Raw genomic sequence first — 18,774 nt, 5'->3', positions numbered from 1 at the left:
CAAGCTGAAATGTCACCAAAATGTCACTTTTATATCGAGGATTGTGTAAATCAGTTTGATTTGAAACAGCTTTGTAAAACACTGTGTTTACGTAGCTCGGAAATAGTTACTGAGTTTTGCTCTTTTTGCCATAGACGTGTAGTGTGATCATGGCATGCCAATTGCCATGCCACGTTCATGAAGATCTTGAGGATGTTACTCTTTTCTGTATTTTTATTTGTACTTCACAATTTCTTTGGTCGATTTTTGAAAGTTCAAGTCATGCATGAGTTTTGGTACGAAGCATTCTTTTTTATTGAACTATTAAAGCATCACTGAGGATACATATGATGATGAGAAAGTGGCGGACTTCTAAAATATTTGATTATCATTACTCTTGTGTGTTTAATGATATGACCTTTGACCCTTTGAGATGAATATGTGTGTGACCCTTGACCCCACCTCTCCAAAAAAATTCTGGCTACTTGTGTTCACACTGTATTAGCAAAAAGGCTAATCAGCTTGAGTAGCCAGAGCAAACCCTGCAGGCCTGTAAATTCTGAACAGCTTTGTCATATCTTCTGTGACGATGACATTCTCAGTTGCACTGCTTTCACTCATGAAATTATCACTATCTCCATAGTCAATGCACGAAGTCACCATCACCCATTCTATTAGTGACGTCACAGCTACTTGCGCCAAAACGGGGCGAGCTCGGCAATTTCCGGAAAATGTCGCCATGATGGTAATCGAAAAGTGCTACTTTTCGCGTGTTTTCGTCGAAATAACATAATACAACCGTCTAAAAACCGCTTAAATAAGCTTCAGTTTGTGTGTAAATGTTTGTTTTATACCAATTTCATTGACAACCAGAACTATAGTATATGCCCCAAGTCGAACGAAAAAGTCTCAAAATGTGGCAGGACTCACACTTTAAAGTATTTCAATTTTCATGAATCATGCATACAATTACATGTATATAATATGAAGATGATATTTAATCTAATCAAGCACTTATCCTGAAGTTCTGGAAATCTTTGCTTTTCTGAATAGCTGTAAGGGACGATTCAGAATTTACTTCCAGGGGGAGGGTGGAGGATTTTCTATTTTCTCGGTGATTTTTTTCCATGGCCCCCCCTAGTAAATTATAGAAAAAATCTATGGCCCCCCCTCATCTTTCCTGTTTTTTTTCCATGGCCCCCCCCCCTAATATATACATGCATGCTTATACGGTACATTATAGACATACTAGTCTAACACGTTGCAGGAACTGTAGGGTCTAGTGGACATTAATCGATGATATAACAAATCATTTGAGGGTTATGTGACTATAAAAAGAATGATTTGCAGGGACTGCAAGTGGCACACTTTTGGAAAGGGTAGCAATATACATATCTGGTTGTAAATTTCTAAAGAAAAGTTAATTACTAAATATGAATACTTTTTTCGTTATGTCTCACTGATACATATGATGCACACAAAGACAAGCAAAGATGTCAGTTAGAAATGGTGAACAGAAAATCAGGGAGCAGATAATTGGCAAAGTGATATATATCTTGAAGTTTAATTAATGGTACATCATTTGCAGATATCCAGATATTTCTGGAAAGTGAGATGTACATGTACATGCACACGTTCAGCATACATTTTCATTTGATGATGCTGAATATTTGCAGACTCACGGTGAAAGTTTTAAACATTAGGAATTAAAATTGGTGAAAGCCAACTTGTTTTTAATTTTCTCTTTTTTTTCTAATTTGGTTACCATAAAACCAAGTAGCTGCCACTGAAAGCAAAAATGCTGAGGAATATTTTAGAACATTTCTTGGACAAACACCTTATCCAAAACATGAATTCACATTTTATTCTGCTCATTCCATTCACAATCCAATGTTCATATTATAATGCAGACAACCCTGTGCAAGTCAAATTCACATTTTGTCAGCAGTATTTTTCAAATTGACAGAGCATGCATATTTCAAATTTTTTTAACAAACTTTAATTTTAAAATAGTCATGATGCGCATGTTTTCAGATGACACGAAACAATAAATGTTAATTTGTTTTTTTGCCTTTTCTGCCAGCCGCCACTGTGAAATCTTTGATTATACATATCAGAATGAATGGGACACATAAGTATTTGCATCAATACACAATGTGTAAGCCTATCCACATTTCTCCTAGCCTCATACACATTGAGATCACTTCTTGGACTACAGCAAATTTCTTGTGTACACAATACTTCAACAATCCGCCACCATAGCATTGGCGCAGTGCCACATGATCTTCTGGATGCACATACAGGATTATTGGAAAATCAACCCTTTTGTAAATTTTTCACCATATATTTTTGACAGTAATACATGTACATAATATTTTATTTTCAACATTAAAAAACTATTCGCTGAAAAGCACCTTGAAGATGAGACGGCCATAAATTTATTTTCAAAAAGTTTATAGTAGATGTAAGCACTGTAAAAAGTTATGTAGAACATTTAAAAAATTTAGAAAGGGTAAAATTGATGAGAATGAAACAGAGAAAAAAGGAGCAGAAAAGAAGAGTAGCAGTAGCAGTAGTTTACTCAAAGGATGAAGTGGGTGTATATTTGGGGTAAAAAACCTCAATTTTTGTATTAATGATAAAAATTTATTTAAGTCAAAATCTAGACAGTATTTTCTGAAATGTAATATTTCACTTGAAAGGAGAGTATTCATGTAGAAAAAAACAACTATTTTATTTGGCATTATCCATCCTCATTTTAAAATTGTAGGGGTATAAAGACTGACACTCTAATAATTGATTAAAATCATGATCAGCAAATTAAAATGCCTCTTATTCAAAATGCCTCTTATTAAAAATGTAAGAGCTTTATTGCTAAACAAAACCAATTGATAGTTGTTGTGTTATATAGTGCTATTTAAAAAACATAATGTGAAATTTCAGAAAATTTGACCCAGCCGGAGTGGAGTTAAATTCTTTGGAAATTTTGAAATTGGGAGGCAAAAGAAGCCAAGAAATTAGTGATTTGCATTCATTTGCATAAATTAACACTTCTTTATCATGCAACTTTGAACTGCTTTACAAGCTACAAGGTAAACCCAACCTTAAAAAGACATTTGCTGTAATTTTTAGCATTTGTTCATGTTTATCTCTGTGTATCAGCATTTGTTTGTTATTCTATCACTACATAGAACACCCAATGCTGTATTTAGCAACATACCAGTGTGAACATAAATGACCATTGTTATTGTTGATAAATGAATTCTAGTCTGGACTTGATCTGAGATCTCTTTTCAACAAAAACAACCCTGACTGATCATTATATTACCATGCCCTGCCCGTCGCATTTTGATTGGTCGAGCTGAACCACGTGACTGACCACAAATACACAGTAATGGTTTGTTTACAGGCCCGTGAATATGAATAATAAGATTAGCAACTCAAAGTATCGTAACTTTACAGCTCAAACGTAAATCATGATCAATCACAAAATAAAATGGAGCACTTGTAGGTCAAGTTGAGATACTTTTTTCTGAAAACATCTCCGGATTTGCCAATTTTTTACAGCGCGCGTGACAGTGCGTCGCGTATTGCTCAGTTTCTGGGGCCCAGTTGTCGTTTGCTCCTGAAATTTTCGGAAATTTTGACGGTTTTCTTTGGTTCACTGATAATATAATGGAAATAACAGACTCCGCTCTGACCATTAACGTTTATTTGTGGGCGCGGGCTCGAGGAAAGCCAAATTAACGGGCTCGGCAAGCCTCGCCCGTTAATTTTTGGCTTTCCTCTCGCCCTTGCCCACAAATAAACGTTAATGGTCAGCGCGTCGCCCGTTATTTCTATACTGTATGGTTTGTCTTGACATGCTAAATACTGGACATTTCATAACGCTTCAGGGAGGAGAACAAGATACTGCTATAGATGCATAAAACAAACCACTGTGAATATTACCGAATTTGGCAGCTAAAGGAGTTTAACTAAACATGTTGAGTTTATCTGTCACCCAGGTAGCGTCTATGGTTCTCTTTTGTAGAGATCAGAAATTCTGGGCAAATATTGAATTGATGTTTTTTTTCCTTGGCCCCCCCTAAAAGATTGTGGTATTTTTGTCTGGCCCCCCCCCTAAATTTTCTTGGGAAAATGGGTGGCCCCCCCTCTGAAATCCTCCACCCCCCCCCCCCCCCCCCCCCGGAAGTAAATTCTGAATCGTCCCTAAATTTTATTGAGCAAATTTTGCAATTTGAAACTTAAAAGTTATTTTGATACAGTGTCTTTGTTTCACAAGAAAGTCTTTGAACTATCAAATACATCTTGATATTCCGACTTACCTAAACAATCAGGTTCTTTGTGGTAGGTACTGCCTTCTGCACAGCCTAATGCGTTGCAAGTTGCTAAAAGTTCACAGTTCATCAGTTCAGGCATCTTGAACCTCAATGATACACAGATGATTTCCGGTGCTTAAAATCACACATTCATACGAGGCTGTGTCAGAAATAAAAAGAATGAAAATGAGTACAACCATTGATGTATGCACAGTCCCTCGTGGATAGAGGGACTGTGATGTACGTAATAATTATCTATGGCGTAATGCTGACAAAAATTGTCATATTCATGCAAAGAAGAAAGAGACTTTTGGCTCTGGCCTTCTGGGTATACAGCTAAATTAATATCTTTATAATAAGTGTGGTACTAAATGTTTTCCCATCCTTATAAATTACCTTTGCTTCAGCTGGCAACAAACTTACCCAGGGGAAATACTTTGGTCTGGCATGCTTGGGAACCTTAGTGTCATGGTGACACTCCTCTTTTTAGATTTCAACCGCAAATTGATACAAATGTATGTGATGCATTTGCCTACTAGTACTACATTACCCTGCCACTAATTCACAGGGAGTCTAGGCTGGGACACTCATGACTGGTCTCCATTCCACTGTTCTGTGGCTATCCCAAGAAAGCAAGAAAGGAGATCGGTATTTTCTGAGACAGCACTGTGTTCGTCCAGAGTCGACGACTACAGATTGTGGTAGAGGTAAAGCTTGGAACACACAGAGCTGTACAGTGTGATACGGTCCTAATTACTGCCCGTGGCTGCCTGAGGATTGCCCGAGAACTGCCCGAGCACTGCCGTGTGATGAACTATACTGTGAGTGTGAGTGTGTACTGTGAATTTAAGAGTAAGGTGCGGAATTGTGTCTTTTACACTGATGCGTTTCTAAACTCCATGTATTGTCTATGGGAGCTAATGTAGCTAAAGTGGCTAAACACAGCTAAACAACTACCAAACTATCGTCCTAAACTTTATAAATTTGCCGCTATTCAGCTAAGGCTTGGGGTGATATATCCGATATTTAGCGCGATAATTATCGTTCTAAACTTTATAAATTTGATGCTATTTAGCTGGGGCCTTCTGGCCGACAAGGGGAAAATTTTTGGGGTGATATATCCGATATTTAGCGCGATAATTATCGTTCTAAACTTTATAAATTTGATGCTATTTAGCTGGGGCTTTCTGGCCGCCCAAGGAAAAAATTTTTGGGGTGATATATCCGATATTTAGCGCGATAATTATCGTTCTAAACTTTATAAATTTGATGCTATTTAGCTGGGGCCTTCTGGCCGCCCAAGGAAAAAAATTTTGGGGTGATATATCCGATATTTAGCGCGATAATTATCGTTCTAAACTTAATAATTTGATGCTATTTAGCTGGGGCCTTCTGGCCGCCCAAGGAAAAAAATTTTGGGTGGTATATCCGATATTTAGCGCGATAATTATCGTTCTACACTTTATAAATTTGATGCTATTTAGCTGGGGCCTTCTGGCCGACCAAGGGGAAAATTTTTGGGGTAATATATCCGATATTTAGCGCGATAATTATCGTTCTAAACTTTATAAATTTGATGCTATTTAGCTGAGGCTTTCTGGCCGCCCAAGGAAAAAAATTTGGGGCGATATATCCGATATTTAGCGCGATAATTATCGTTCTAAACTTTATAAATTTGATGCTATTTAGCTGAGGCTTTCTGGCCGACCAAGGAAAAAAAATTTGGGGTGATATATCCGATATTTAGCGCGATAATTATCGTTCTAAACTTTATAAATTTGATGCTATTTAGCTGGGGCCTTCTGGCCGCCCAAGGAAAAAATTTTTGGGGTGATATATCCGATATTTAGCGCGATAATTATCGTTCTAAACTTTATAAATTTGATGCTATTTAGCTGGGGCTTTCTGGCCGACCAAGGAAAACAATTTTGGGGTGATATATCCGATATTTAGCGCGATAATTATCGTTCTAAACTTTATAAATTTGATGCTATTTAGCTGGGGCTTTCTGGCCGACCAAGGAAAAAAAATTTTGGGGTGATATATCCGATATTTAGCGCGATAATTATCGTTTTAAACTTTATAAATTTGATGCTATTTAGCTGGGGCTTTCTGGCCGACCAAGAAAAAAATTTTGGGGTGATATATCCGATATTTAGCGCGATAATTATCGTTCTAAACTTTATAAATTTGATGCTATTTAGCTGGGGCTTTCTGGCCGACCAAGGAAAACAATTTTGGGGTGATATATCCGATATTTAGCGCGATAATTATCGTTCTAAACTTTATAAATTTGATGCTATTTAGCTGGGGCTTTCTGGCCGACCAAGAAAAAAAAATTTTGGGGTGATATATCCGATATTTAGCGCGATAATTATCGTTCTAAACTTTATAAATTTGATGCTATTTAGCTGGGGCTTTCTGGCCGATCTAGGAAAAAAATTTTGGGGTGATATATCCGATATTTAGCGCGATAATTATCGTTCTAAACTTTATAAATTTGATGCTATTTAGCTGGGGCTTTCTGGCCGCCCAAGGAAAAAATTTTTGGGGTGATATATCCGATATTTAGCGCGATAATTATCGTTCTAAACTTTATAAATTTGATGCTATTTAGCTGGGGCTTTCTGGCCGACCAAGGAAAAAAAATTTGGGGTGATATATCCGATATTTAGCGCGATAATTATCGTTCTAAACTTTATAAATTTGATGCTATTTAGCTGGGGCTTTCTGGCCGACCAAGGAAAAAATTTTTGGGGTGATATATCCGATATTTAGCGCGATAATTATCGTTCTAAACTTTATAAATTTGATGCTATTTAGCTGAGGCTTTCTGGCCGACCAAGGAAAAAAATTTGGGGCGATATATCCGATATTTAGCGCGATAATTATCGTTCTAAACTTTATAAATTTGATGCTATTTAGCTGGGGCTTTCTGGCCGACCAAGGAAAAAAAATTTGGGGTGATATATCCGATATTTAGCGCGATAATTATCGTTCTAAACTTTATAAATTTGATGCTATTTAGCTGGGGCCTTCTGGCCGCCCAAGGAAAAAATTTTTGGGGTGATATATCCGATATTTAGCGCGATAATTATCGTTCTAAACTTTATAAATTTGATGCTATTTAGCTGGGGCTTTCTGGCCGACCAAGGAAAAAATTTTGGGGTGATATATCCGATATTTAGCGCGATAATTATCGTTCTAAACTTTATAAATTTGATGCTATTTAGCTGGGGCTTTCTGGCCGACCAAGGAAAAAAATTTGGGGTGATATATCCGATATTTAGCGCGATAATTATCGTTCTAAACTTTATAAATTTGATGCTATTTAGCTGGGGCTTTCTGGCCGACCAAGGAAAAAAATTTTGGGGTGATATATCCGATATTTAGCGCGATAATTATCGTTCTAAACTTTATAAATTTGATGCTATTTAGCTGGGGCTTTCTGGCCGACCAAGGAAAACAATTTTGGGGTGATATATCCGATATTTAGCGCGATAATTATCGTTCTAACTTTATAAATTGATGCTATTTAGCTGGCGCTTTCTGGCCGACCAAGAAAAAAAAATTTTGGGGTGATATATCCGATATTTAGCGCGATAATTATCGTTCTAAACTTTATAAATTTGATGCTATTTAGCTGGGGCTTTCTGGCCGATCTAGGAAAAAAATTTTGGGGTGATATATCCGATATTTAGCGCGATAATTATCGTTCTAAACTTTATAAATTTGATGCTATTTAGCTGGGGCTTTCTGGCCGCCCAAGGAAAAAAATTTTTGCGGTGATATATCCGATATTAGCGCGATAATTATCGTTCTAAACTTTATAAATTTGATGCTATTTAGCTGGGGCTTTCTGGCCGACCAAGAAAAAAAATTTGGGGTGATATATCCGATATTTAGCGCGATAATCATCGTTCTAAACTTTATAAATTTGATGCTATTTAGCTGGGGCCTTCTGGCCGACCAAGGAAAACAATTTTGGGGTGATATATCCGATATTTAGCGCGATAATTATCGTTCTAAACTTTATAAATTAGATGCTATTTAGCTGGGGCTTTCTGGCTGACCAAGGAAAAAAATTTTGGGGTGATATATCCGATATTTAGCGCGATAATTATCGTTCTAAACTTTATAAATTAGATGCTATTTAGCTGGGGCTTTCTGGCTGACCAAGGAAAAAAATTTTGGGGTGATATATCCGATATTTAGCGCGATAATTATCGTTCTAAACTTTATAAATTTGATGCTATTTAGCTGGGGCCTTCTGGCCGACCAAGGAAAAAAATTTTGGGGTGATATATCCGATATTTAGCGCGATAATTATCGTTCTAAACTTTATAAATTTGATGCTATTTAGCTGAGGCTTTCTGGCCGACCAAGGAAAAAAATTTTGGGTGATATATCCGATATTTAGCGCGATAATTATCGTTCTAAACTTTATAAATTTGATGCTATTTAGCTGGGGCTTTCTGGCCGACCAAGGAAAAATTTTTGGGTGATATATCCGATATTTAGCGCGATAATTATCGTTCTAAACTTTATAAATTTGATGCTATTTAGCTGAGGCTTTCTGGCCGCCCAAGGAAAAAAATTTTGGGGCGATATATCCGATATTTAGCGCGATAATTATCGTTCTAAACTTTATAAATTTGATGCTATTTAGCTGAGCTTTCTGGCCGACCAAGGAAAAAAATTTGGGGTGATATATCCGATATTTAGCGCGATAATTATCGTTCTAAACTTTATAAATTTGATGCTATTTAGCTGGGCTTTCTGGCCGACCAAGGAAAAAAAATTTGGGGTGTATATCCGATATTTAGCGCGATAATTATCGTTCTAAACTTTATAAATTTGATGCTATTTAGCTGGGGCTTTCTGGCCGACCAAGGAAAAAAATTTTGGGGTGATATATCCGATATTTAGCGCGATAATTATCGTTCTAAACTTTATAAATTTGATGCTATTTAGCTGGGGCTTTCTGGCCAACCAAGGAAAACAATTTTGGGGTGATATATCCGATATTTAGCGCGATAATTATCGTTCTAAACTTTATAAATTTGATGCTATTTAGCTGGGGCTTTCTGGCCGCCCAAGGAAAAAAAATTTGGGGTGATATATCCGATATTTAGCGCGATAATTATCGTTCTAAACTTTATAAATTTGATGCTATTTAGCTGGGGCTTTCTGGCCGATCTAGGAAAAAAATTTTGGGGTGATATATCCGATATTTAGCGCGATAATTATCGTTCTAAACTTTATAAATTTGATGCTATTTAGCTGGGCTTTCTGGCAGCCCAAGGAAAACATTTTGGGGTGATATATCCGATATTTAGCGCGATAATTATCGTTCTAAACTTTATAAATTTGATGCTATTTAGCTGGGGCTTTCTGGCCGACCAAGAAAAAAAACTTTTGGGCGATATATCCGATATTTAGCGCGATAATTATCGTTCTAAACTTTATAAATTTGATGCTATTTAGCTGGGGCTTTCTGGCCGACCAAGAAAAACAATTTTGGGGTGATATATCCGATATTTAGCGCGATAATTATCATTCTAAACTTTATAAATTTGATGCTATTTAGCTGGGGTTTTCTGGCCGACCAAGGAAAAAAATTTTGGGGTGATATATCCGATATTTAGCGCGATAATTATCGTTCTAAACTTTATAAATTTGATGCTATTTAGCTGGGGCTTTCTGGCTGACCAAGGAAAAAAATTTTGGGGTGATATATCCGATATTTAGCGCGATAATTATCGTTCTAAACTTTATAAATTTGATGCTATTTAGCTGGGGCTTTCTGGCCGACCAAGGAAAAAATTTTGGGGTGATATATCCGATATTTAGCGCGATAATTATCGTTCTAAACTTTATAAATTTGATGCTATTTAGCTGGGGCTTTCTGGCCGACCAAGGAAAAAACTTTTGGGGCGATATATCCGATATTTAGCGCGATAATTATCGTTCTAAACTTTATAAATTTGATGCTATTTAGCTGGGGCCTTCTGGCCACCAAGGAAAAAAATTTTGGGGCGATATATCTGATATTTAGCGCGATAATTATCGTTCTAAACTTTATAAATTTGATGCTATTTAGCTGGGGCTTCTGGCCGACCCAAGGAAAAAAATTTTGGGTGATATATCCGATATTTAGCGCGATAATTATCGTTCTGAACTTTATAAATTTGATGCTATTTAGCTGGGGCTTTCTGGCCGACCAAGGAAAAAATTTTGGGGTGATATATCCGATATTTAGCGCGATAATTATCGAATTATCGTTCTAAACTTTATAAATTTGATGCTATTTAGCTGGGGCTTTCTGGCGACCAAGGAAAAAAATTTGGGGTGATATATCCGATATTTAGCGCGATAATTGTTCTAAACTTTATAAATTTTATGCTATTTAGCTGGGGCTTTCTGGCCGATCAAGAAAAAAAAAATTGGGGTGATATATCCGATATTTAGCGCGATAATTGTCGTTCTAAACTTTATAAATTTGATGCTATTTATCTGAGGCTTTCTGGCCGGCCAAGGGAAAAAATTTGGGGTGATATATCCGATATTTAGCGCGATAATTATCGTTCTAAACTTTATAAATTTGATGCTATTTAGCTGGGGCTTTCTGGCAGACCAAGTAAAAAAGTTTTGGGGTGATATATCCGATATTTAGCGCGATAATTATCGTTCTAAACTTTATAAATTTGCCGCTATTTAGCTCGGGCTTTATGGCGGGCCTAGAAAAAATTTGGGAGGGGGGTGATGTATCCGATAGTTAGCGCGTCTAATTACCGTTCTATAGTTTATAAATTTGCCGCTATTTAGAAAGGGCTCTGACTGATCGAAAAAACATTTGAGCTTGTAGGAGCAGTCTTGTAGAACCAGGAAAGTACTATTTGTTTCCCCAAGAGGTGTGTTTGAAAATTCAAAGCTCAAAAGTGACTTGTCAAATAGATCTCATTGAATAGTACCTAATTGACAACTTGAATAGGCCAGAAGTTGGAATGGGCTTGACGTTGTTAATTTATAAGAGGAAAGTCTTAGAATCCAAAGCTCAATGTTACTTTTTCCCCAGACTTCCGTAAATAGTACTTCCTATATGATTGATCATTGCAACTGGCAAGAAGTTGAATGTCGGGAAGTAGAGAACAGTGGCAGTAAGTATGTAAGCATTGAAACAATCTTGGTGAAGAAAAATTGTCAATTTTTTTTGCGCGTCTAAAACAAAGACTGTCAAATAGTTACCGCTGGTGTCCGTGACAAATAAACCAGATATGCAAAGTGAAGACGAATATAAATAAATGTAACCATACTGCCACATTTCAAATGACCAAGGTGTGTTGAGATAATCTTATTTCCAGGACGATCGCGTCCATTTTGTGCAGATTAAACGGTGCAAATTAACGCTAATAGCCTTATCAAACGTGTTGCCAGCCAAGCTGCCACCTCCAAGGTGCGCGTGAGCCGCGGCAAGTGCTCACAGTAAGATCACGGTCCCTTTTGTGGAGGGACCGTGGTAAGATGTAGTAATTTCGAAAGTCGAGCCTTGGGTGAAAAACGTTTTCCAAGGATATACAGGATCAGGGATCGTGATAGGATCAAAAAAGATAATTATCGCTTTCAAAATAGCGTTGTAGATTTAGAAATTAGCTGTAGTTTAGAAGTCAGGCCTTAAGTGAAAACTTTTTTCCAGAAAATATCGGACTGAACGTCGTTACATCATTTCTGTTGTTATCCTTTCCCCTCACGTGTTTAGAGTAAAACGTTTGAGCTTGTAGCAGCGTGTTCATTTTTAGCCGGATGCCGGCCAAATTGACCGGCTACTTTCGTATTTTGGCCGGCTACTTTTCAGCACTGTTTCGCTCTCTGGCCCGGAAACTCTGGTTTTGATAACAATAATTAGATTTTTTTGGTGGTCTTGCAAGCCGCAGATATTTCAGAAGTGCCGATGTAGCTATATGTAGTCTAGCAATTTACGCGGTGAACTTGTTGCTATCACTGTAGAACCGCGATCAGCGAACGTGTTGTACTGTACACCGTGACTGGGAATCGCTCTCGAGGTCAACCTCGCTCGCCCGATCACAGCCCGAATTATTCCGACGCTCACATCGGGTATAGCCGAAAATTGGACTAACATACAATTACGTTATGCCCGCGAATAGCCGACCATTTCCGAATGAAGCCGACTTTTGTTTCGCTCAAACGCGGAAGAGAAAGTCTACGCTTGTTGAGAGCTTTGGTTTTCTGCGTAAGAGTAGGGCCTAGTCTGATGGTTTGGTAGGTTTTTGATCAAATCTAAAGCGACTACAAGTTACTGAGTCTCATTTTTCATCCTTTCGAAACGCCACGTCAATCTATCCATGGTCGACCACGATGTCAACTCAAGTCGATCGACATCGCGTTTTGTGGAGGGGCCGTGGTTAGTGTGCATCTCGGAAGAAAATTCGACGCTTGAAAACTTTGATTTTCTGACTTTGTCTGTTGGTTTTGGGAGGTTTAGATCAAAAAATTACTTGGTCTCACTTTTCGTACTTCTGAAACGCTACGTCGATCACAGTGTCAAATTTCAGGTCGACCGATATCGCGTTGTGTGTACTGTGTTACAATTGACTACCGGTACTTTGTACACACACGGTGTAGTACAGGCTGGCGTTCGGTGTCGTTAGTTTGAGGTTTTATCAAACATGAACACTGAAATTTAGCTCTCTTTTTCAATTATATTCAACATCAGCAAAAAATCAATAATCAGCTCGCGGATTCGTTTTATTGTGAAATTAGTACAGTGAATTAGAATCACTGAAAATTGTGTTCCTATAATTCATTGAATTGAATAAACTCTTTGATTTTACTGTATCTTCAATCAAGTTTATTTAAATCAGTAAAACACTTTGTACAGCCAGGCTGGTCAGGATTCTAGCGGATTGTTATCTGGGTTGTGAAAATTCTATGATGTATTTCAAAATGTTTGTTCAAGTCATGAGCTAAACATAATTCTACACAACAGTCTGGTGAAATTTTGCTATTATCCATGTCAACTGAATGCAGTTGACAGGCCCGAGTGATATCAAATTAATTTTTCTGACTTTTTTAAACTTTATCCCTTGAAAACATGTTGTAATTGGCAATGATAATGATTATTCTGTATTCTGAAATGGTCTTTTATACTGTACAAGAATGCATAAAATCACTCAAAAATGTCTTCAAAATTTAAAAATTTCTTGCCCACAGGGACGAGGGACCCCGTCCCTGAAACCCTCTCCCCCTTTGTATATGTTGAAATAGCCTTCTATACACTGTACCGTATAAGAATGCATGAAATTGCTCAGAAATGTCTTCAAATTTAAAGATAATCCTTAACACTCTCATGCTGAAATGGTCTTTCATACAGTACAATAATGCATGAAATTACTCCAAAATGTCTTCAAATTTTAAAAATTTCTTGCACACCCTCCCTGAAACCCTCCCCCCTGTGTGTATGTTGGAATAGCCTTTTATACACTGTATAAGAATGCATGAAATTGCTCAGAACTGTCTCCCCCCCCCGCCCCCCCCGCCCGCCCGCCCAGGGAACCTGGTTGCACACAGAAGCTAACCGCCTACTTTTCTGAATTTTCCGCCTACTTCAAAAATTTTTGAGAACCCTGTTGTAGGAGCAGTCTTGTAGAACCAGGAAAGTACTATTTGTTTCCCCAAGAGGTATGTTTGAAAAATCAAAGCTCAAAAGCGACTTGTCCCATAGACCTCACTGAATAGTACCCCGTATATAATTGACAATTGGAATAAGCCAGAAGTTGAGGATGCAAATGCGACGTCATCCAGTTCACACGTAGGCCAGAAGTTGAATGTCACTAAGAAGGTCCAGAAGAATGTGACAGTGAGTAAGCTGACGAAAAATTGTGAATTTTATTTGCGTGTCAAAAACAAAGACTGTCAAATAGCCGCCGGTAGTGTTTATGACAAATAAACCAGATACGCGGAGTGGAGACGAATGTAAAACAATGTAACCATACAGCTACATTTCAAATGGCCAAGGTGTGTTGAGATAATCTTAGTTCCACGACGATCGCGTCCATTTGTGCGGATTATGTTAATGTTAATAGCCTTATCAAACGTGTTGCCGGCCAGGCTGCCACCCCACACGCGTTGCTCACAGTAAAAGATGAAGTCTGGCATTTAATTATCGTTCTAAACTCCGTGAATTTGCCGCTCTTCAGCTCGAGCTTTCTAGTGGACCTAGAAAAATGTTCTGGGATGATATATCCGATCTTTATCGCGTCTTATTATTGTTCTAAACTTTAGAAATTTGCCACTATTTAGCTTTGGCTTTCTGGCTGACCTAGAATAAAATTTTTGGTGTGATGTTTTCAAATTTTTAGCTCGTCTACTTATCGTCCTGAACTTGATGAAATAGCTGCTATTTAGAGATGTGGCTTTCGGGCTGACGTGAAACATTTTTGGTAGAACCTTGAAATTAATATCTTTTCTTAAGGCGATGGGATGTTGTTCCGATACGTTGAGGGGTTTCCTGGAATTAAGACTTCTAGTACGGAGAAAAGGATATCGGATATCATATCAGTAAGACAAAAAATGGACTTAATGCAAAGAGATTCTTTATTTATAACTATATAAAATCTAGGAATTGCCACACCTACTGTTACCGTCAGCAAACTTAAACTGGATGAAAATTAACTATTAACACAAACAATTATACACAATAAGACTTAGCTATCTCCCACTCTGGCGAGTACTGATTGCTTAGGCGAGAGCACGTTATCTGATGTTCTGCGGATAGCAAAAAAATGCAAACGACAAGGACTTGTCAAAGGTGAATTCATTTCTTAATAATCCGAAAACAGTGACTGAAAAAAAGCCCCAGCTAAATAGCATCAAATTTATAAAGTTTAGAACGATAATTATCGCGCTAAATATCGGATATATCACCCCATAATTTTTTCCCTTGGTCGGCCAGAAAGCCCCAGCTAAATAGCATCAAATTTATAAAGTTTAGAACGATAATTATCGCGCTAAATATCGGATATATCACCCCAAAATTTTTTTCCTTGGTCAGCCAGAAAGCCCCAGCTAAATAGCATCAAATTTATAAAGTTTAGAACGATAATTATCGCGCTAAATATCGGATATATCACCCCCAAAATTTTTTTCCTTGGTCAGCCAGAAAGCCCCAGCTAAATAGCATCTAATTTATAAAGTTTAGAACGATAATTATCGCGCTAAATATCGGATATATCACCCCAAATTTTTTTTCTTGGTCGGCCAGAAAGCATCAAATTTATAAAGTTTAGAACGATAATTATCGCGCTAAATATCGGATATATCACCCGCAATGTTTTTCATGGTCGGCCAGAAAGCCCGAGCTAAATAGCATCAAATTTATAAAGTTTAGAACGATAATTATCGCGCTAAATATCGGATATATCACCCAATTTTTTTTCTTGGTCGGCCAGAAAGCCCGAGCTAAATAGCATCAAATCAATAAAGTTTAGAACGATAATTATCGCGCTAAATATCGGATATATCACCCCAATTTTTTTTCTTCGTCTGCCAGAAAGCCCGAGCTAAATAGCATCAAATTTATAAAGTTTAGAACGATAATTATCGCGCTAAATATCGGATATATCACCCCAATTTTTTTTCTTGGTCGGCCAGAAAGCCCGAGCTAAATAGCATCAAATTATAAAGTTTAGAACGATAATTATCGCGCTAAATATCGGATATATCACCGAGTAAAAGTTTGGCTGGGGAAGTCCGATCTAAACTCCGGCTACATGTGAGCTAATTTAGAAAGTTTAGAATGATTTTTAGCTCGGCTAAATATCGGATAGTTAGGCTAATTTAGTACATTTAGATGTAGATGTAGACAAACCAAAATTAGCTTTCTAAACTTTCAGCTAATTTAGAAAATTTAGATGTAGATGTAGACAAATCTAAATTAGCTTTCTAAACTTCAAGCTAAACTTTCTAAAAACGATAAAACACAATTCCGCACCTTAATGGAAAATAGAGCTATGCCAATGACCGTGATGTAGGATTTCTACCAAAGTTAATTATGCTTTTGTTGCGATCAGTAGCCCTATTAGAAGACCCTACGACTTCCTCGTCTGTTTTTGTGTTGGGGGTCATCAACACAACAACTGGGAGAGTGCACGAATGTTATCGCGTGGAGTGTGCTGTATACGGATCAGCACTGCAGCAGAGACAGTCATGGAAGGGTCAGTCAATAATACTTGGACTTTTACAATGTAGGCCGTCTTACAGAAGACATATACTGACAAACAAATTCCACTTACTTACTGTATGAGATTCGATACTCTGGTTTGCACCTTTCTGATTTCCAATCGACAGTATAGCCAAACCGTGACAGCTGGAGAAGAGCTGACTGGAACGATCACTTCGCTCGCTGAATCGTGAATTTGGGAATTTGGCGCGCCACCTGATATGACCTTTGAACTCTTGCTAACATTGGACAGTCGAAAACATTACCCTCGTTCCCAAGCTTAATAGTTTGTACCCGATCCGGTTTTGTTCCGAAAACTTTCGTAAACTTTCATTAAAGGACCGAGCGACAAGATTACATTCACTAGTTTATGATGAGTTGCAAAATCAAGGATGAATAATGTAAAGAAATTCAAAAACACCTGTAATTAGGATCCGATAGGGGAGAGTCAATACTTAACGCAAGATATGATAATTATATCGATACCTCACGGCCTTGCGTGGCCTTTCAACTCAGTCCCAAGTTGTGACGTCAGTTACTATTTAAAATTTGCAAATTTAATGTGAATGATGTTTGGTAATAAAAGAGGGTTGAAGAGAGCAACGTTTACATTTACAACGATCTCTCCCTGACATTATTTATTTGCACGAGCCGACACAAACAATCACTGCCGAAACCTCACATTAATATAGAACTTTGAGCTGCGGTTGGAAATAGCTTGAAAACAGGAATATATTTATGCTAGATGATGAGATAGAAGTAATATATGATCAGAGTGTTTAACTTCGTGTTATTATTCTAATATTAAAATAAAACGACTGTCTGAAGAAGGAGTAAACTAAATACAACATTACAAAATTTCATTAAAAGTAAATTTAAATCATTATAAGAGTTTTACATGTATTTTCTTTACTTTTGTAGTATTCTACTGATCAGCTTATTTAGCTTAAACCCTTTGACAGTGAGGATCCTTGTCAAATCGATGTTGCTTAGATTTTTTTGTTTTGATCTCATTCTTCAAAGAGCTTTTTACCGTTCCCCCCCCCCACGTGAAAGATATGAGAATTATTGATGATTGATTTTGATCATTTATAGTGAATAAACATGTCTAAACACAATAGTTAACAGTACTGTATGAAATTGTCTCTGAAGATGGCGTCTGAAAAATGCAAGGCACAAGCCCCAGTGGCCAAGTGGATAAGGCGTCGGTCTCGTAAACCGAAGATCATGGGTTCGACCCCCATCTGGGGCTGATAGAGGAAAGACATACTTCTTTTAACCGCAGGACAATATTTCCGGGCTTTTTGCAAACGAAACGTTACCGTCTTTAAACAGGACAGTTGAAAATATCGTTTAATGAGGGAAATATTAAGTAAAACAGTTATGGTACTTGCAACCGCTGAAGTCCTACTAAAATCGAAATGGTGCATAAAATATCGTTATACGTGATTTCAAAACACAATGAAAACATTTTTGTTCCAGCCATAAATATTTGAAAGCGACGTGACAACCATGAAGAATCAAGCCATGGGCGAATGAAGCCTAACTGCGACGCGTTTGACTTAGCAGGAAAACCAACTCATGTCTCCGCTCGAAGCATTTTTCATGAAAATCACCCCTATAAAATCGCCAAACTCTGCTAATGAACTTGTAAGGAAATACAAATAGAAATTCACGTATCCTTACAGTGCCTTCAAAATGATGGATAAAGAGTTAAACTTTGAGTTGAAAAATCGTGTAGAGTTTTCCACTAGTCAAATATCACTGTATGCACATTACACATCAACCTACTGTTTATTGTAGTACAACTTGGTTATAAATGTGTGTATACCTCAGTTTCCATGGGGGATTTCATCAAACTACTGATTTAATTCCCTTACTGATGCTGCCACGTAATATTTCAGCTTGGAAAATGTATTTTAGTAAATGAGATTTCCCAAGCGACGAAGAGGTTAATTTTTCTATAGATTCTGTGGACACAACCTAGAGATTCAACAATTTAAGCGCAAATGGGCCGGGTTAAATGATATGCACAATGGTAACAAGGAGATCTTTTTTTATTTAAAATATATGGAAGAAAAGTGGGGAGGGGACACTCTCTCCCAATTTGCGTACAATTGTAACCTGGACAGTTCAAACTACAAAGCACAAATTCTACAACATTCTGTCAAATCGTAAATCAAAAGTCTACAATTCGGCCCAAATACTGGCATAAATTAATTTTCTACAAAATGA

The 18,774-nt window shown here is 37.3% G+C and overlaps 1 protein-coding gene and 1 non-coding gene across 2 annotated transcripts in view; one reads left to right on the top strand and one right to left on the bottom strand.

Annotated features, from left to right (window-relative positions):
• Positions 1-16,780, bottom strand: part of LOC139117230 (protein timeless homolog) — a 42,156-nt gene extending 25,376 nt beyond the window's left edge. The window contains exons 1-2 of the mRNA XM_070680175.1: positions 16,617-16,780; positions 4,308-4,461 (exon numbers count right to left, since the gene is read on the bottom strand). Of these exons, the coding sequence (XP_070536276.1) occupies positions 4,308-4,401 (94 nt within the window). The 5' untranslated portion in view covers positions 4,402-4,461; positions 16,617-16,780. The remainder of the gene's footprint in view (positions 1-4,307; positions 4,462-16,616) is intronic.
• Positions 16,781-17,718: 938 nt separating this feature from the next.
• Trnat-cgu (transfer RNA threonine (anticodon CGU)) lies at positions 17,719-17,791 on the top strand. Its single transcript has one exon. It is a non-coding gene; the product is annotated as a tRNA-Thr (tRNA).
• The last annotated feature ends 983 nt before the right edge of the window (positions 17,792-18,774 follow it).

Source organism: Ptychodera flava, chromosome 18 (assembly GCF_041260155.1).
Source record: "Ptychodera flava strain L36383 chromosome 18, AS_Pfla_20210202, whole genome shotgun sequence".
In the NCBI taxonomy this organism is placed as follows: Eukaryota; Metazoa; Hemichordata; class Enteropneusta; family Ptychoderidae; genus Ptychodera; species Ptychodera flava.
The sequence above is the reverse complement of the archived record's forward strand: the minus strand, read 5'-3'. Positions and strand labels throughout refer to the sequence as shown.